This window comes from Suillus bovinus (genome assembly GCF_016758785.1).
Source record: "Suillus bovinus strain UH-Sbo-P2 chromosome Unknown EDB93scaffold_7, whole genome shotgun sequence".
In the NCBI taxonomy this organism is placed as follows: Eukaryota; Fungi; Basidiomycota; class Agaricomycetes; order Boletales; family Suillaceae; genus Suillus; species Suillus bovinus.
The window spans coordinates 487,540-506,257 of record NW_024542063.1 but is presented as its reverse complement, the minus strand read 5'-3'; the positions used below and the strand labels follow the sequence as shown (position 1 = coordinate 506,257).

The following is an 18,718-nucleotide window of genomic DNA, read 5'->3' as shown; positions in this document are numbered from 1 at the left end:
GCTGCCAGCATTCATGCACGTTCTGCTCAGTCCCATTGTCATCACTTCCTGTTTCGTGTTCTTTTCGACACCAGTACTGCCGCTTTGGTGCCAAGCCATGACTCGGAATCATGTGGTTCATGATCCCTCAAAACATATAGCGACGACTGCGTGACCATGGTCTTGCGTCTCTAACACGCAAAATGGAACCATCTAACTTGTCTATTTTTGCAACTCCTGCTCTTCATCAAACGGGACCCATACAGTGCGCCATCGATCGATAGCCATGACGGTGCGTGGTAGAGTTGTTGTATATTCGGATCTGTGAGAGCTAGCTGAAGTCGCTAGATTGAACATTCTACCGAGGGGAGCAACCGACTATTCCATTTTCCCAGTAGTCTGCCTAGATCAGCAAGACTGTCCTAGAATTCAGACATCGATTTGGACTAAAGACGAGCCGCACGAAGCCGAGAATCTCCACGCTTTATACGACGTGACCACAAGAACACGCGACGTATGACAGTCGAAGTATATCCGCAAAACGGTACATGTTATCACTTGCTATGACCCTCAAACCCTACTTCCGTCAGAAGCAACAACACGTTTCAGGAGAAGTTGTTGGTAGTTCTCCCACGTAGTAATGAGCTGTAACAGTATTGAGGTGTCCATTTGGGAGCATCATATTGTAGCACATACCTCTTTCTGTCTTGATATCATCCCGTCAAGGAAAGATTGCAGAGATATTTTGAAATCATCCACACGCTCCTGCTCAAATCTTGCCATTTCAGATTTGATCAGCTTTGAGCACTGATCAAACTCGTGTTTGGCGTCCAGAGCTCGACGTTCAGCCTAACCAACCGTAAGAATGTATAGGAAACAAAAATAAAAATAGATGATCACACCTCTGATATCTGGCTAACGGTGTGGCTCATCCGATCCGTAGGCAGACGACCTTGAACTCGAAGTCGTTCGTGATTTTGTTTAACACGGCGGACGTCAGAATCAGCATGTTGCCATGCAGTGTATGTTCGCATGCGAGAGTTGAAGGCCATCTAGAAAACAGAGTCAGATGGAACAACGTATGAAGGACATTAGACAACCTACTCGAACAGAGTTGATCAATCGTGAATATTCGTCCGCTAAAGACCAATTGATTATCGCTAGAAAGGTAAAATAGTGGACTTACCAGTAGCTAAAAGGGTCATTATGTCCTGTTGCGACTGAATGGTCTGAACTTCCTCAGCCTTGCGCTGGACGTCAGCCATGGCAGCCAAAAATTGCTCCAGTTGCTTTCCTGTGTCTGAGAGTGACAGATCAGTGATCGCAGCGGCGAACTCCCCAGTTGCAGCAGCCAATTCTGCAAGGCAATATTCAAACAATGTACCAGCAGTGTATCAAAAGCCAGAGACACACCAGCTCGTTGCTTCGCAACAATTTCTATTGACTTCACTAATCCACGTAGCTGTGATTCAAGACCATCCAAATATGCACGCTGTCTATCAAACCACTGCAGGAATGTGAAGTCAACATGTGTCGTGATAAACAGGCTTCATGACGAACCTCATCGGTTTCATGAAACCGTGGACCCGTTAAGGTTTGGCCGATAGATGCCATGAGTCCTCCCCTTTCGTGCGAAAGTTCAGCTTTCCTGTGTTTTATCTGTGTGTCGCTCAAGCCAAGGAAAATTAAGTAGCAGGATCGCATAACGCACGTCTAAGGAGAAAGTGTCACTTTCGAGGAAAAGCTTGAGATCGGGGTCCTTTGCTAGCACTGGGTGATTGACAATCTTTTGGATACATTTCTCGAGAGCCAGTCGTCGCTGTTGTACAAATGTCTGATCGAAACGTCCAAATGGACTTTTCTCTGGTACGGGAGGGACAATGACACCAGGATTGTTCATTGAAAGGGTTTCGTAGAGCCATAAGAAGTCTGAATACCGACGTAGCACAGAAAATGTCGACTTCTGGAAAAGCGGAGAGGTCGTCTAGGAGGCTCCTCAGTGATCTTGTCGGCAGCACGAAACAAAAATAGCTTACCCGTGTATGTACGGTATACATGGTGAACGCCCGAATGGGGTCACCCACGCGCTGAGGATCATCGACCGAGATGACGAAGATAGGAGCTGATGAATCGCTTCTGCTCCCAGCTGAAGTTGCTAGCTGTTGCACAATAGATACAATAGTTCGTAATCCATTTTGGGGACACTCACCTGGGGAGAGTTAATCCTATCTATGCCCTTGAATTTGGCAGATTGGCCAATCGGCCTGTCATCATCATCTTCCTCATCGGCTGAGGTATTTACGGCAGGCAAATGGACAGGTGGCAATGAATTATTCGCTCCCCAGTCAGACTGCCAACCTCTCTGAGATTCCGCTTCCAATGCGACGCTTGCAAATGCTTGATCAGCTACTGGAGAGAAACTTCGTTCCAGTGGCGAGATAAGAGCACGCTCTGGGCTGTCGAAAGGTGCGGCAATTTTGGTAGAAGAGATAGCTGTAGCAAGGGATGGGGATAACTCCTGGTGAGGTGGTGTTACTGCTCTGACCGGCTTCTCGTCATGAAAAACGGGCGATTCTAATGTAGGTTCGGAGACGGTCGTTGTATGCTCTTCCGCGCTAGATGCGTACGTGCTGAAGCCAGGTGTACGTAGGGAAGTAGCATCTGTCGGCGCTGTGCTGTGTTCATCATCATGGTCCCCAGCAGTCACTGCAGCCGCATCTAGTGGGTCAGCTGCAATCAGGCTGTTCTGGTCGCTGTGCCCGTGGTCGCCCGTTACATATGACGCAGTCGTAGGTGTTACACTAGTACTGCGTACTGGCTCATCTTCGAAGCCGGTCTTGTAATAGTCGATATCATGATGCGTTAGCCTTGGCTCGGAATGGGAGAAGCTAGACCATGGGTCTGGTGAAGCAGAACGTTTAGCGAATGGGTCTTCGAATGGATTTTCTTCGAGGACGTTCCGAGAGGGTGTGAGAAGGTCGTCAAAACCGTCCATGGAATGAAATGTGAAGGGCTGAATACAGTGGGTGACGGACTTTGGAGCGAGTATAATATTGATATAGTAGTACTTGATTAAATTTCAGCGCTAGTAAAACGAGTACCAAGCGTGTAATTACACAAAGTCTAGTACATGCATACAACGTCAAGATATATCCACCTATAAGGCCCTGCCCAACGGACAATGAACACAGATTTAAATATCCACATCATCATAAGTGTCCTACTCGTATGGCATCTCCTCAACAGCATTTCCAAGAGATACCCAATTAGCAAGTACATTACTGGCGAAAGCTTGCTCATCATGAGCCAGATTCTGCACCAACTTGCTGAGCAAAGTATTCTCCTTATTATGCAGTACCACACGAAGTTCATGCCACATGCTAGAGAGCGTTAACCATAAAGAAATGGCAGTCGTAAAACACTCACGAAGCACGAATAAATACTCTTCGGTTTAAGAGTGTAGCAATCGTCGCTTGGTCTTTCTCTATTAGACCAAGAATTCGGTCGGCGTCATCCTGCCAGCCGTCCTTCGAAGCAGCCTTTATACCTTCGAGTTTCATCGAATTTGAATCAACTCGTTTTTTCAACCGGTCGACATTATCGACAGATAGACGGTCGCGGCGGATAAACAGATCTCGCATCGCAATATACAGATCCCTTTGACTCTACATCATCGAGAATAAACGCAACAACAACCAGCTGGCGATTCGCTTACCTTCAGCGCCTCCAACGTTGAGTAGAGCAATGCATTCGTCTGAAGTGAGATGTTTGATAAGCAGAGAAACTAGATAGCGCAATACACTGACTCGTTGTTCCAGCAAATCAGATTGCCGTTGTGTATGGGAAGCAACGTGTACCACCCCTTGTCGCACGCCATCACATAATTCGCACTCGTCCCCCCTCCAACACCGTTCGTTCACTTCAACGACGGCCCTCAGCGCATTGGTCAGTCGCGCCAGGTCCGCCTGATCATCCGATTCAGGGTCGTCGGAGCGTGCAGTGCGCAATGACAAAGTTGACAAAGAAGCAGCCAACGACGTCGTCGATGAAGCGGGTCCAGGTATATCATGATTGTGGACATCCAAAGAAGAACGATGAGGGGATAAGTGAGGGAAAGTGAAGTGAGCTGGTAAATAGTTGCGCCTAAGACTTGAAGGGATCCGTACCGCAGCTGATTCGCGTCTCTTTATTATACGTTCTGCCAATACGCATATTCTCTGCCATTGCTCTATTAATGGACCGATCTTCCCCCGCACAAAACTTCAAACCCTTCAGTGAATGGTTGAGATAATGAATGTGTTGCACATACGCAAGCTTGTCTTCGAGGTCACTTGGGACAGTGATTTCTTCTATCCTATCAACATGTTTGCTAGCGGATTCTTCTTCCAGAGATACGGCAGTGTGCTTCCGCCAGTTCTCGAAGGATGGTTCCGAAAGGAATGCCGCAAGGAGACCGTCCTCCTTTATCACCGGATGGTTTCTAAAAAACTTTCAATCAAGTATACCAGATGAGAGTGGTAGTCACATACATCACAGCATTCAGAAACCTCGCAAGACCTTTCCTGTTACAAACAGTTCAGATGTCCTGACTAGCAAGTACCATATTTCACACCTTCGTTGCTCAATAAACACAGCGTCGGCTTCAATACACATGAGAATCAAACCAAAGATTGAAAAACACAGGGCTCACGCTGCACACGCTTGGGCGGAAGGGGAGGTAACAGACGGAAGGGGTATCGTCGCACCAAGCAGTCCCATAAAAATGTAAACTCTGAATACCGACGATGAACAGGTGCGCCGTGCTAGGTATCATATAACATCAGTGTATTGGAAGGAGATAGATGAATGTGCTCTCACTTCGGTGATAATCTCGTACACCGTATACCGATTCAGGATGAACCCTTGCTGCCCTTGGACAGTCACATCCACAGTTTCTTGTATCTTCCACCACTCCCCCGGCAACCCAGACCCCGCCAAACTTGATGCAGCTCCGCCATTGATAGTCGTCGCACTGCGAGGGGCAGCGAAGTCAGACCCTCCCCCATTACTTCCAAACCGAGATACACTCCACGGGTCCAGAGTAGCCTGCCTGTAGGTTGTGTATGGAGAAGAGAGCGCCGAGGTGCTCGGTTGTAAGGTATCAAGGTGGAGAAATGGTTCGGGTAAACTGTCTTCTGCAGCACGGGCAGCGACTTGTTCCACGCTGATGTCTACCCGAGCCCGGTTATATTATTGATGTAACTCATGGTTGAATAAATGAATCGCGCACCTTTACCGGACTGAGCAAGAGCCAATAATGCCAGAGCCACGAAGAATTCCAGCTTAGACACCCTCGGCCGAGAGCTTACAAGGTTCACGATCTGCCATGGGATGAGCATCATCTGCCCTACCACTAACCATGCATCACTCACTTTGTCTACGGTCGTCGCAGGCAATCCAGACGTCGATAAAACACGAGACAGTGCATTTACGGACGTCTCTCCAGAGTTTGTTGTATCTACGACCGCAAATGCCCTGTAATATGATTCTGGGACAGTCGCTTCCGCTGTCCACCATCACTGGTCAGCTGCAGCCATAAAGCTTTTATTTCAATTCGCACCTAATACCGAGCTAAGAGCAGACGTCGCACTCGGTATGGGTTGCGGGGAAGGTGATGGCGCAGCACTCCACGGATCGTCATAAATTGAGGCAGCCAACGGATTCTCGTCGACGAAACTGCCTCCAAGACCATTGACAGGTGCGGAAGCATATCGTTGGGCTGGCCGCGGTGCGTTGAACATATTGGCTGTGGCAAATTGAAGGTGATCGTAATGCGGACTCAACAATTAAGTGTATGAATGAATGAACTAAGAATCTCAAGCGGTTAAGGTCACCAAACAAGGCTGCCAGTGCCACATGTTTGCAGCACTGATCAACTTTGGACCAACTGATTGGAATTTCCAACTGGTCCAGGCGGAAGCTAACTACGATCCATGCGCGTACTACATCTAACGTATCCACTGGCAGCTCGCCAGCACAGGCGACGTCCACGAGCAGTTAGAAGACAAAAGCTATCGACTAACATCCTATCTTCTTTCGTCCGAGCCGGGTCAGAGCCCGCAAATTTCGCATGATCAAAAGGCCCAACATAGGTATATATACCAAGCAGTCCTCAATCGAACTATGCGGCAAGCCAAATAGATTATCATCTACTATGTACAAAATCCCGTCGTGCATGTCACCCCATTCAATTATCCCCGAGTTTATCTCACGATACTTCAGCGATCTCCTTCGCTGCGAAGTGCAACGTCCACGATGACAACAAACGCTTCGCATTGACAGTCTCTCCATCAAGCCTGAATGACATATTAGTGACGGTCAGTTGCAAGAACTCAAATCAGCACTTACCCAGGCGTACCATATGTCAATGGCGACATGTATAGGAACATTAAGAACAAGATGAATGTGAATACGCCCACCACCACAGGCCCTTTCATACCGAGATCAGCATACTCCGATTTGCGCAGTTTCGTCCAACGTCCTACGATACTAATCGGGTAATTGACCGTATCCGAAAGGATGAAGCTTAGAACAGAACCGGCAAGGAGTGCGGACGCAAGATGCGATGGGAGATAGTGGTGGATGAAAAGCTGTCGATTCATGATGAAGAAAGGAAGGTAGTGTACAGCCCATATCAGAAGGAAGAACCCAGCAGAATTCCATAGGCGACCACGGGCAGCTAAACCAAAAGTTAATTTATTATTCCCTCAAAGCAAGTGCCCACCGACCGTCAGGAATGGGTTCAATGCCACGACGACGGGCAAGCAGATCAGCACCCATGATACCAACATAGATGGACAGTGCGATAACGCATGTCCACCAACCAACGATGTTACCAATAAGATAAATCTGTTTTTGAGTGTCATTTTCTGTCCAGAAACTGATCCCGCTGATGAGGAAAGGCCAGTTGATCGGACCACTAGCATAGGGATGTGATGAAGTGAGTCCCGCATTGTGCTGGAGCATCAACAACTGCAGCTCAGCAAACTTCCTGAAGAAGCCGATTTTCTTAGGTTCCTTCGGGACTTGTTCGCCAGAGAGACCTTCAGGACCTAATTAAAGGGTCATTATAATCAAATACACCTCGTGAAGAAATCTACCAACTTTCAGTCGAAATTACTTGGTCGACAAACCAAGTAGCGCTCTTCTCCGTGGGGTTCTTGTTACCGTTGATCTCTTGTTGCTTGAAAGCCCATTCCGGCAACTGTTTGGAATGGGTCCACATCGACACCCTGGTGGGACCATGAACAAGCCTGAAGTGGCTCGATTTGCTCTTCCATGGATCGTCAGATTCGGCGTCAATAATGTTCAAGTAGAACAAGGTATCATTGTGTCGTGAGTGATCATCCTTGGGCCATGTAGTGAATTCCTGGTTTGTTGGCATAAGCGGAGAAGCGACGTCATGGGTAAGTAAGAGTGTTTGTGTGTTGACGTGCAAAAGTTGGATGACATCTTCGTGGCGGACCACGCGACCGCGACCGGTCTCAGGAAGCGCTTTTGTGGGGATGATCTGCCAGTGATTATTGACATCATCATACCCATAGCCAGTGACCTGTTGTCCTTGACTACTGATGCGACCATCATCGTACTGCAAAGGGTAGCGGTCGGGATGCGAGTGCAAGTAAACCTTTGTATCCTTGTGCTTCATAGTGACAACGTCGAAGTAACGAAGCTCTGCAAATTGTACATTGAGTTGAAAGGAAAACTCGATGCAGGTTGCTCCATACCTTGGCTGTTCATCAACAGTTCATTGCCAATGAGAGTCTCCTGGAATGCGGGGCTCATGAACGTGTCACCAGTTCCAGAACGCGTAAGGACGGCAAAATGCACGTAGAAGAATGATAGGTAGATGATGAAGGGGACGACGATCAGGCCTACTGCTCTTGCCATGAAGTGCTTCCAGAAATGTTCCTTGAGATAGCGGTTAGGGACATGCGCAAGACATTGGGGATATGGAGCCTACCATTGTAAAACCTTTCTTATGGTCCAATATATCCCACAGGTCAACTAAAACAGCGATGCCAATAGTGGCTACAGTCAGGATACCGTTTACTTTCGCGCCCCAGGTGCAAGCCATGAAGAAGCCAGTAGCGATCAGCCAGCTCCACCATTCAACGGTGAATTCCCTAGGATAAAGAACGTGTCAAATCACGATATCTCAGAAAACAGTCATAGCGAACCAGTAGCGGAGTTTGCGGAATCGGACGTATGAATAGATCGTAAGTGACATGAAGAAGATCAATGTCGCGTCCAAGAGAATTAACCGTGACTGCGCAATGTGAGCGTTATCTATGGAGCCGTGTTAGACAGACAGCAAGTTCACTGAGCTTGCGCTTACCAAAAAGGATGATACAAGCAGAAAATGCAGCGATGATAGTAGAGTAACCAGTTTCCTTCATTATCGCGTAAACCACAGGGATCGTAAGACTTCCAAGAATCGCGGGTAAAGCACGCATGCCAACATATGGTACATGATTATCAGTGTAGCTATCCCCGATGTTCTCGAATGTGAAATGACCGTCGAACCCGACAAACCAGCCAGCGAATCCAAATAATAGTTTTGCGAATGGGGGGTGCACGTCGAAATAATACTCGCGAGTGATATAAAAGGAGGCAAACTTCCCAAAGTGCACTTCATCAAAACTGTGTGCATGTCAGGCTAGAGACCAGAACTGGTGATTATAAGTTGGCGCTTACACAACTTGATCTGGTTGGTTTATTTTGTAGAAACGAAGCGCAAATGCTATCGCCGTGAGCACACCAACCATGGCAGCACTTGCTCTCGGAGTATCTAAGACCTGTTCGAATGCACTGCGGGAGTTCTATATAACGAGAAAGGGTTGGAGATTGAAAACTGAAACAGCGAGCAACATACAGGACTTTGGTATGTAGCGTGTACGTGGTCATCGTCATCCTGCTCGTAGTTGACAACGGTTGAAGCAGGGGTGACCTTTATTCTCTGACGTGGTCTTGAAGGACTCGCCATCACGGTGGAAGGTTGAAAGGTTGACGCGGACGTCTTGATTGTCAACGTTAACGTGAAGAGTCTCTAAGTTGTTGTTGGCAGCATAGCCACAGTTGTCACGTGTACATCCGCATTAGTTAGGCATAAACTAAAAGCTACATTTGAAATTCTTCTGCCAATCAATTATCAGTACTTGGACTTAGCTTGACCAATGACTTTGACAATTGGACTTGCAAGTACCATACAGTTGCTATACAGGTCGACGGATTTGTAAATTTTCGAGTTATGTCTCGACGGACTCATCCAACTCTTCGGATTCCATTGTTTTCCGTCAATCTCCGTGCGAGGGCCTCTGTCTGGTTTTCACTGGGAGTAACTTCGTGCTCAATACTGGTCTTCCTGATTCAGATGATTGCATATATCACTAGAAGACGGAATGCTGCAATACATACTACCACCAGTTCTCTGATTGTATTCGGAAATTTCGTTTGACCTGTTTATTGGACAACAGCATTACATAATAATCACTTGTCTTACTCAAGTTTGACCACGCATCTATGCTCGCTGCGAGCGTCCAACCAGCTCCAAAAGCAAATCTTCTATCCGTTTCTGCCGCTCCTCCATACGATTCATACGCTCGAACCATCGAACCATACTTCTGTCCTCAAAACTGTCTTCCTCGGCGTCTTCAGCAGTTTCCGGTTGGGTGCTCTGCTGTGGGCTGGCAGAGAGAGATCCTGGACCATAGAAGATTTCGGGACGCGTATTAATAACGGGCCGCGGAGATTTGCGCTGAGCGATAGGTATTGGATCGGGACGCCTCGCAGATTGCATTGACGCCAGCCTGCGGCTGGCCGGGCCATAGCTAATGAGGGGTGCTGGAGTGGGCTGCGGAGTTTCATCCTTGGGGTCATCATCGACATTGTCCATTATTAAAGGCTGGAAGACCTGTGCAAGTGGACTGATGCTTTGCGTTATTTCGGCGCGACTTATTTGTGAGTTGACACGTCGACGAATAACAGAAACATCAGATGGCTGTGATGCCTGGTGTGATAGAGGTCCGGACTGTTGTGGCAACGGCGGCCGAGCGTGTGTTGATGTCAGTTCAGGTTGTGATCGAGGCGGAGGTTGTAGTTGGGATTCCTTGAAAAAGCGAGTAGGACGAAATGAAGTCTGGTGGTCTGACTTGCGAGATGGACGTCGTTGAGCCATGGCGCCTACTGGAGGAAGTTCGCCATAATCCCGGGTATCCAATGCGCTATTGTCCATTTCTTCCACTTCAAAGATCTGACAAAAAACATCAGATAAGCCCCACATGGCCGAAGAAAGCTCCCTTACGGTGTCAATTGTACTCCCTGAACCCACCAGTCCCTCGAAGAACGCTGCAATGATGCTCAGGTTTGAAAAGAGATGTAACTTGTCTATAAAAATCAACGGGACTTACACATCCGCTTCAAGGGACGTGGCAACGTATCCAAAACCTTCTCCGCCACAGAAGTGATAGTTTCATAGAACCCATTCGAGCCAGTCTTCTTGGATTGGCCTTGGTAAACACTCAATAAAGAGATTGGATAACAGCAGGTCTAATTGCTCACGTTCGTATAAAGCAATGATGAGCAGAATCGGGAAATTCGTGGCTCTAATCCTAGCATTCAGTGGAAGGTGTAGAACGGTAGAAGATCACAAACCTAATCATGAAGACGTTGACCTAGATCGCATTCAAATCGCGAATTCCAATACATGGACTCCGGGACTCACCTTATGGAACCACCTTGGTGACAGCACATAGCTTGAAGGAAGCAGGATACAAAGAGCCAGTAGGTTTATTGGAGGCTGGTATGAAAATAAAGAGTCGGCCTTGACACTAGATACGAGATGTCACAGGCACGCAAGCAAAACTTCGAATACCACTTGCCCCTCAATCGTCGACACAGCTCTTCTAAACATAGCCTGTGTTGAAAATGGAATTAATAACCTGTATATGGTCATTCTTGAGAATGTTACCTCCGCTGCAGCATCCTCATTAATCCTTGCGAAGGTATTTGAGAGAATCTATGTGAATGTGTTGGTGTCTCCATGACTCAAGCTTGCCACTTGTTCGTAAACTCACAGAAACGAGGACTAGAGGATATTTAGCAATAGTACACACGAGCAACTGATACAGCTCACCAGTCAGCAATAGAGTGTTGCTTAGACATGCGTAAGTGATCATAAGGATAGGTCCGAACACAAAGTCAAATTCAACTGGGGACATAAATTCGTTATCGTAGATCAGCACCAGAAGAACGAGAGCTTACAAGCTTTGTCAAAACCACTAGCATCAAGACCGAACCATAAGTCAAGCATCCACCATGCAATTGTCCTACAGAACATTACTGACTATTGCGATATTCAACAGCTGCATACTTACCCTGCTGAATACCTGGCAAGAAACAGTCAATATATTTAGCTCCATTTCACATGCAATGATACAGACCGAGCGTGATTTCGGCTCAACCTGGAGAAGTCAAAAATAAACAGAGGAACGACGTCATAAAGACTGCCGCACTCACGTCCAAAGAGCATACAAGAACCCACAAAAGCAGAATGCAGCAATCAACATGAGAGCAACAAACTGCATCATCATTGCACGGAGCGATAAAACCATCAAATTATTCTTGAGTGTTACGAAGGCGAGCCTAAACAATGTGTCAGGCTTCCTAGGCCAGCTAATGGTATTAATTAGCACCTTGGAAACATCAAGCATGCGATGACAGCCAGAAAGTCAGTTCCAAGGTCCTGAGCCCAATGTTCTGCAGATACAAGCTGTTATCTAGGACGAATGTGGGCAACAACATATTGACTCACTGTGCCCATACACGCCATACAGTCTGAAGAAAGCATAGACACAGTATGTCGTCACTAAAGAGGACTGTGAGCAAGTCGTATGGCATCTCATGTGTCAGTCTACCAAATGCTAGGTCAAAGCCATTCTTTGCAAGCTGTCAACTACATGAGACCCCTTCATGTGGTGATCTTGCTCACCCAAGTGCCCTTGAAATAAACTGCAGGCACATGAGTGAATCCGCTCGAGCTCGTGAGCGCAAAAATCTACCTGTGATCCCATGCTCCTGCATGGTTGCAAGCTTTTCCAGCGCAAAACCAAGGCCATATATCATAAACAATGTTTCAGGGATATTGATCCTCGAGGTTTCGTTCAATTCAATAGCAACCACAAAAAGGATGAATAAGACGAGGAAGCTAGTGGGGACTAGATTTAGCGAGAAAAAACACGCTTATCGTGCCTTACTTAAAGTAGTCCAAGACAGAGCGGATAGCAGGGACTTTGAGCCTGTAAAAGATGGGCTTAAATTCGTGACAAAGAGGTACTGCATACCGGTAATGGTCCAACAAAGGTGCCTTGTGTGGATCATAGAAATGAATGGGCTTGTGTTTGTACGTCTGCATCGTAATTTAGGACTGGTGAAGCATGTGAAAATACGATGACTTACATCAGACAGTATTGAATGACTACTTTCTGCCTGGTATACACATTTACCGCTAAGCAGGAACATGTCAACATGTGAGACAACGTTTAAGAGGATCGACATACATCCAGATGCCATCAATAACTTTTTGGCATGGAGAGCTTTTGATGAAGCGCCTTGCCTTGCTTATGATGGCCATCTCGATTGCATTTCCAACGCGTTCCTCGAGGTCGTCGTCGCGTTCCTCCATTGCCATTTCGATTATATGAGGGTCTGCACCTGACCAGACTTGCCACTTAGTCGTCAGGACGAGTGCCATGTTCAGCATACTGCTTCCGTTATCTCTTAGGCAACGAATAGCGAGTATCTCGCATAGCATGGCGCGCGAGGAGGACAGCGGTCCCGTGGTCAAGTTTTTCTGGTCACGTATGAAATAGACGCGGTTGATAAGGAAACAAAACACGACAGATTTGTTTCCGGCCCGCTGAATTGCGTTATATTTTTCCTCTAGAGGACGAACGAGAGTGTAGGTCAAATCAGGTCCAGTTAACTACCTCCGTCCAAGTCAGAACTTAGCCTATAACAGAAGAAAGTGAACACCGACCGCCTCCAGCGTTAGGGGTGTATCTGTGAATATTATCAGTATGGTACTGTAGCACTGTATTAAACTTGCCTATGTAGTGCTGTTATCGTATAAGTACTAGTAAAAAGAGTTCCCTTGAAGGTATAAGAAGCATACCATGACATCCTATGGTGCAGATGTTAGTAGACTCTTCTGTAGAGATGATGCATCGATGCATACCCCACGGATCATATGAATAATGGGCCAAACGACGACATCTTCATGAGCCAGCAGTGGTTGCACTTCTGCCTGAGCTTCTGCCATAGTCTGATGTTAGCTTGACATGAGGGAGGAGGCCAATAGGCGTATCTGCCACATTTTGAGCTCCGACACGCAGTTGACGGCACGCGTCTCATCGCGTGAACGCGACTCCCACTGACGCCAGATATTCTGACCGCGACCAGCAGGGCCTGACTCTGCATGCAGGCCGTACAACGAAACGTAGGGCAGTCGCCCCAGGTGAAAATATATAATGCTGTCTATTCGTCGGTTCAGGTTAGTTGACACCATTTTCTTATACTGATGGTGGCTGACACGGTCGCGTCACGCCGTAGGTTTATGAATGTATGGTTAGAGGCATCGCTGTGATGCGCAGACGCGGTGATTCGTTTGTCAATGCTACTCAGATTCTCAAGGTCGCGGGTATCGAGAAGGGTAGGCGCACTAAGATCCTCGAGAAGGAAATTCTGCCAGGTAAGCATGAAATTGTTCAGGGTGGCTACGGGAAATATCAAGGAACATGGTTCGTGCATCATCAAATTTTAATTCAGCCGTATGGACTGAACATGTCTTGTTGTCAGGATTCCACTGGAGCGAGGCCGCGACATCGCTGCGCAGTATGGTGTTGCTCCTCTACTAGCTCCTTTGTTCGATTTCACACCTAGCACAAACACCCTTGGGTCGCTCCCAACGGTATCCTCAACCGCATCTCCGCGACCTCTCTCTGCTGCATCATCCTTCCCAAATCTCGGTACTTCTGGAGGCTACTCACAATCGGGTCTAGCTCCACCTCCCATCATGCCAGGTTCTGCCCTTCGCCTCTTGAACCAGGGGCGCGCCCAAGGCCTATTTACTCCATCTACATCTTCCCTCGCTCCAACAAGACAATCGACATATTCTTCGACACCATATCAGAGTGGCTACGTGCAGTCATCATCCTCTGGAGGAGGAGTGTCCCCAACACCACCTCCAATCCAGTCCCTGAAACGAGCCCGGTCTGATTCTGAGGTAGTCCCAACTACACAACAATCTGTTCCTACTCAAAGATCTTCACACCCATTGTTGGAAGCACCAGATATACAAATATCCGATCGATCTCGGCCGCCTTCTGTTGTGACTCAAGCGAACGATGAAGACGGGCCATCCCCTACAAAACGCGCTCGTAAAGAGCCTACCCCACAACCAGATGCATCTCAAGCATCTCGCAGAACGTTATCTAGCGCATCAATCATGTCACAGTCAATGGCAGCTCTCCCTCCGACTCGTCCACATTCACGCGTCAATGTCAGTTCGCCACATCCGAACAATTCTGTCTCGCGTCCACCGAGTATATCGACGATTGCAAGTGGCAAGTTAATTGATGGTACTGACGTTGACGGTACTGGTCTTCGCTTCTCCACCAAACCCCATACTCTTCGCGATCCCTCTGCTCTTCGAGACGCCCGTCGCACTAGGCTCATTGCTGCAATTTGTCGACAAGATGACCCCGTGCCCGTACTCGACCTTTTGCGCGAATTAACACCCGACATGTCTTCTCCAATTGATATAGATACCATCCTAGACGACAAGGGTCACACTGCTCTGCACCTTGCTGCGAGCATGGGCAGACAACAGACTGTTTCTCAACTCATATCCGCTGGCGCAGACATCCACCGCGGCAACTTTGTCGGCGAAACACCGCTCATGCGTGCATCTATTGACACGCACAACTTCGATCAACAATGCTTCAATCTCCTTATCACCACTCTGCACACCTCCATCCGCACGCTTGACACGTCCAGAAAATCTGTGTTACATCACATCATGTACTTGGCGGGTATACAAGGACGCGCGGTCTGTGCTCGATATTACCTCGATCAGATCTTCTTGTGGATAGCACAGAATCAGTGTGGCGATTTTAAGTCCCTCGTAGACTTGCAAGATGAGTACGGAGACACAGCTCTCAACATCGCCGCACGTGTAGGCAACAGGGCTTTGGTGAGAACGCTCATTGACGTTGGGGCTAATCGAGTATTGCCCAATAAAGTGGGTTTGCGGCCTGGTGACTTTGGCGTTGAAGTCGAGGTATGTTGCGTCAATTCAGTATGTGACGTTGGTATTGAATTGGGGTTCTTCCAGGAGCTTAATGGTGGTGCACGAGCGGACGACATTCTCGCATCACTACGTTCTGGACCTTCAGCACCTATCCAGAAGAGCCAGGACATAATTGCAGGTACGGCCTACGTGTTTCATGCTCCAATGGCTCTCTGATGTTTTGCTCCAGATATGACGTCGATGATCCAAGAGCTTAGTACCGAATTCTCCACTGAAATCAAAGCAAAACAAGACTCACTTGATGTGACGCAAGCCCACCTTCGGGCAGCCACACGCGAGCTTTCCGAACAGCGGAAGCAAATACAGCTGTGCCAAAGCCGATGTGGAGAGCTTGATAAGGTTCATCAGCGGATACGGAATCTCGAGAAAGCTATCCTAGATGAAGATCACTTCGACTGGACAGGTCGTACAGATCTAGTGGGCCGGGATGGCCGCGAGACGGGTGGACCTGCCTTTCAATGGCGTGGACCTAGTTCGACGATGTCGGGTATGCCAGGATCAATGGATATTTCGTTCAGCGTAGAACCAGAACCCCCATCACCTACCGGCGATTCTATCTCAACCTTGATACGACTACGGCGGCTGAGAAGCTGGCACATAAGGATGGAAGATCTCATGCAATCGCGACTAAGATCCTTGCAGGGCGCGAGCGCTGACAAGGAATATCAATGTAAGAAGGTGGTTGCGCTGTGCACAGGTATCCCTATCGATAAAGTGGAGGATGTGAGTGGCTTGATCATGGAATGTACGATGTTTATTCACAGGTGAATTTTTCTTGTCTAGATGCTGGAAAATCTTGTTGTGGCAGTCGAGAGCGAGGCACAAGTTGTGGATATAGTTCGCGTAGCTGGATTTATGCAGAAGGTGCGCTTAGTTTGTTCTGCTTACCCTGATTCAGGGTAGCTGGTTGATTACATTTCAATTGAATTGCAGGTCAGGGATGGACTTATATAATTTCATTTATTGGCTCCGGATCCAGAAGATCCGTTTCAACCGAACACTATGTGCTGCTCTCGCATCCGTATAATACGCCTGCCAGTTGGGTCAGCCCGCATTTGTATCTCTCAAGTAACAATTATTATCACGAGCAAAGCATTATTACACTGGGATATCCTCTGGAGCGAATAATTGGAAATTACGATTGTAAGTACCGGAGGCGAGCAGCTCTCCATCGCTTGTTAAGTCCACAGACATGACCTTGCCCGAATCTGTCGTTAGCGTGCGGAGTAGCTGCCAATCGTCGGCGCTCCACAACTTCACATAACCATCATATCCAGAGCTGGCTAGATACAACCCTGAGCGGTATTTCCACTCCTGGGTGTCGTCCTCAGTGTCATGACTCTCATCTGCATCTTCGGTAATCCCGTTCATGAGAGCATCTGCGGATTTGGCCTTGGGCTTGAATGGTGGTAATGCATCAGCACGGAAGAAACGGACGTCGGACACATTGGAGACATGTGCGGGGATGGTGTACAAGGCTTTCAGAGAGCGCATGTCCCATATCCGTATTGTGTCGTCGCCAGCGCCGGTGGCGATTTGATATCTATTCAAAAATTGTCATCAAGGTGGGCAGAGAACTGTCAGAAACAACCCCACCCGTTTGGAGAGAAGTCGATTCCGAAGATGCCTTGAATATGACCGTCGAGTACCATCGCTGTGCGTCCTGTCCGCAGATCCCATACTCGTCCGATAGCATCTAGGCCTCTAAGGATTCCTGTCATCCAAAGTACATTATGCTGTAGATATGCATGGACTCACCCTGAGGCAATTAGTGCGCCATCACCTTGGAACTCAACAGCATATACTTCCTTTGAATGGCCTTCCTGGAGGAGCAATTCTTTTGAGGTGTTTACATCCCATAATCGCCAAGTGGTATCGAAACTAGCAGAAGCGACAAAATGACCAGAAGGGTGAAATGCTACACGACAGATGCGATCTGCATGTCCCTTCATCACAGAGAGCGGTGCATCGCTGTTGAAGAATATGAGAATCCATAGCAAAGAAAGCTCAAAGATAAAATTCACCTATTTAAAGACCAAAGATTGACACACATATCTCCTGCACCCGACACCAGATTCACTAATCCCTCTTCTTGTGTCAATGTTGCTTGCGGATGCCACGCAACACCACCAACACGATCACCATGACCTGAGATTATTATCAGCACAAGAAAGCGCTATGATAGCATTAAATATTCACCTCTGAGTGTGCGTATAGTTGTGCATGCAGGAACGTTCCACAACTTGACGGTGCCGGACCAGCTACCGGTGGCTAGAATTTTATTATTGGGCGCAAAGCGCACTTGCGATATCGGGCGCTCGTCGCCAATTTGTGAACCAATATTGCTAAAACGCTGTGGATGCTAATGAACGATGATATCCCTTGTAGTTCCGCCTTATTTACCTTGACCACTGCAAAAACCTTCTTCCGTATGTCGATTATGCGTCCTAATGGTATTTTGCTGTCTATTCGCTGCTGAGCGACGCGCTTTTGAGCTCTGCGAAGGACATGAAAGGGATATTGTAAGCACCTTGCTGAAATCACCTATTGGCAGGTAAAATCCAACCTGGGCAGAGAAAATTCTGCAAGATTCCTTCGAGCTTGGAGGAGCTCTAGGGAGCCTTCAGTGTAAAACTCCTCCTGTAAAATGGGTCAGCAATCACTCAGTCAAGCAAGAGCTGATAACTACATACCCCTTCTTCTTCACTTTCCTCAGAGGATGCCTCCTCCATTGGGTGATCATCACCCCTTGCGGCATTTATTTGTGAAAGGACATATATTAGTCGGTCTCGTCGATCTGCTGCCTAACTACAGTCAATCTCACACAATTGATTTATTACTGTTGTAAAACTCACTCGTTCACCAAAGAGTGTGATAGGCTCTCCAATTTCTCGCAGTCTCGCTTTGACCTTATTGTCGTCTGTTGGTACAGCTAAGTTGCGCGCCTTCTTCTTCCGCTCGAGTTCATCCAGGATGACCTTGTTCTCCATCCGGGCCCGCTCAGAGCCCAGATAGTTTCCATCATCCATCAACGAGTCGTATGTCAGCTCAGACATGATGAAACGGAGGGCCCAACACGTGGTTTTGGCAAAGAATAGGTCTGGACGAGTCTGTTGAGAAGTGTTGTTTGGCAAGAGCTTTGGATCCAAACAACAGCTACCACTAATTGGGGCTATCCTACTCGAGTGCACCTCCATCTCGTCACCCTCACGCGCAGACAGCCACGTACAGTTTTTTGCAGTAGCAATGGTTCTATAGAAACATAATTTCACAGCTAACACACTACCTGCCCAAATCACACAATGACAAGTACTTTTTTGTGTTTCAGAGTTT

The 18,718-nt window shown here is 47.6% G+C and overlaps 6 protein-coding genes across 6 annotated transcripts; 1 reads left to right on the top strand and 5 right to left on the bottom strand.

Moving 5' to 3' along the window:
* Positions 1-336: 336 nt before the first annotated feature.
* EDB93DRAFT_812632 (Vps5 C terminal like-domain-containing protein) lies at positions 337-3,269 on the bottom strand. Its single transcript, XM_041457563.1, has 10 exons — positions 2,189-3,269; positions 2,016-2,138; positions 1,691-1,963; positions 1,540-1,638; positions 1,393-1,486; positions 1,166-1,336; positions 1,084-1,118; positions 882-1,031; positions 676-828; positions 337-624 (listed from the first exon to the last, which is right to left on the bottom strand). Exons 1-10 carry the CDS (start codon positions 2,972-2,974, stop codon positions 550-552), a joined length of 1,959 nt encoding a protein of 652 aa, XP_041311486.1. The 5' UTR covers positions 2,975-3,269; the 3' UTR covers positions 337-549.
* EDB93DRAFT_1124426 (uncharacterized protein) lies at positions 3,060-5,883 on the bottom strand. The gene is made up of 12 exons (XM_041448677.1): positions 5,579-5,883; positions 5,391-5,524; positions 5,249-5,339; positions 4,837-5,189; positions 4,670-4,781; positions 4,592-4,619; positions 4,509-4,541; positions 4,289-4,459; positions 3,786-4,239; positions 3,695-3,733; positions 3,406-3,644; positions 3,060-3,359 (listed from the first exon to the last, which is right to left on the bottom strand). The coding sequence occupies exons 1-12, from the start codon at positions 5,757-5,759 to the stop codon at positions 3,200-3,202; spliced, it is 1,995 nt and encodes a 664-aa protein (XP_041311485.1). The 5' UTR covers positions 5,760-5,883; the 3' UTR covers positions 3,060-3,199.
* On the bottom strand, positions 5,884-9,072 carry EDB93DRAFT_1124425 (glycosyltransferase family 39 protein). Its single transcript, XM_041448676.1, has 10 exons — positions 8,894-9,072; positions 8,716-8,840; positions 8,357-8,661; positions 8,199-8,307; positions 7,982-8,144; positions 7,746-7,929; positions 7,123-7,692; positions 6,747-7,070; positions 6,367-6,697; positions 5,884-6,314 (listed from the first exon to the last, which is right to left on the bottom strand). Exons 1-10 carry the CDS (start codon positions 9,002-9,004, stop codon positions 6,227-6,229), a joined length of 2,310 nt encoding a protein of 769 aa, XP_041311484.1. The 5' UTR covers positions 9,005-9,072; the 3' UTR covers positions 5,884-6,226.
* A 114-nt stretch (positions 9,073-9,186) lies between these two features.
* EDB93DRAFT_1124418 (uncharacterized protein) lies at positions 9,187-13,371 on the bottom strand. Its single transcript, XM_041448675.1, has 27 exons — positions 13,253-13,371; positions 13,190-13,198; positions 13,124-13,133; positions 13,055-13,077; positions 12,576-13,000; positions 12,475-12,523; positions 12,360-12,424; positions 12,273-12,314; positions 12,078-12,223; positions 12,008-12,027; positions 11,934-11,955; positions 11,831-11,884; positions 11,712-11,775; positions 11,536-11,661; positions 11,460-11,480; positions 11,394-11,405; positions 11,281-11,345; positions 11,153-11,227; positions 11,094-11,104; positions 10,988-11,035; positions 10,899-10,933; positions 10,742-10,847; positions 10,672-10,691; positions 10,579-10,622; positions 10,428-10,526; positions 10,322-10,365; positions 9,187-10,270 (listed from the first exon to the last, which is right to left on the bottom strand). The coding sequence occupies exons 1-27, from the start codon at positions 13,334-13,336 to the stop codon at positions 9,539-9,541; spliced, it is 2,451 nt and encodes an 816-aa protein (XP_041311483.1). The 5' UTR covers positions 13,337-13,371; the 3' UTR covers positions 9,187-9,538.
* Positions 13,372-13,408: 37 nt separating this feature from the next.
* On the top strand, positions 13,409-16,487 carry EDB93DRAFT_1124409 (apses-domain-containing protein). The gene is made up of 7 exons (XM_041448674.1): positions 13,409-13,567; positions 13,627-13,814; positions 13,873-15,355; positions 15,410-15,503; positions 15,555-16,108; positions 16,169-16,249; positions 16,319-16,487. The coding sequence occupies exons 1-7, from the start codon at positions 13,493-13,495 to the stop codon at positions 16,337-16,339; spliced, it is 2,496 nt and encodes an 831-aa protein (XP_041311482.1). The 5' UTR covers positions 13,409-13,492; the 3' UTR covers positions 16,340-16,487.
* Positions 16,484-18,568, bottom strand: EDB93DRAFT_1325950 (WD40-repeat-containing domain protein; the record flags this gene model as incomplete). Its single annotated transcript, XM_041455045.1, has 9 exons — positions 18,241-18,568; positions 18,079-18,189; positions 17,952-18,025; positions 17,789-17,882; positions 17,585-17,738; positions 17,410-17,533; positions 17,144-17,356; positions 16,982-17,089; positions 16,484-16,928 (listed from the first exon to the last, which is right to left on the bottom strand). Exons 1-9 carry the CDS (start codon positions 18,439-18,441, stop codon positions 16,484-16,486), a joined length of 1,524 nt encoding a protein of 507 aa, XP_041311481.1. The 5' UTR covers positions 18,442-18,568.
* Between the last annotated feature and the right edge of the window lie 150 nt (positions 18,569-18,718).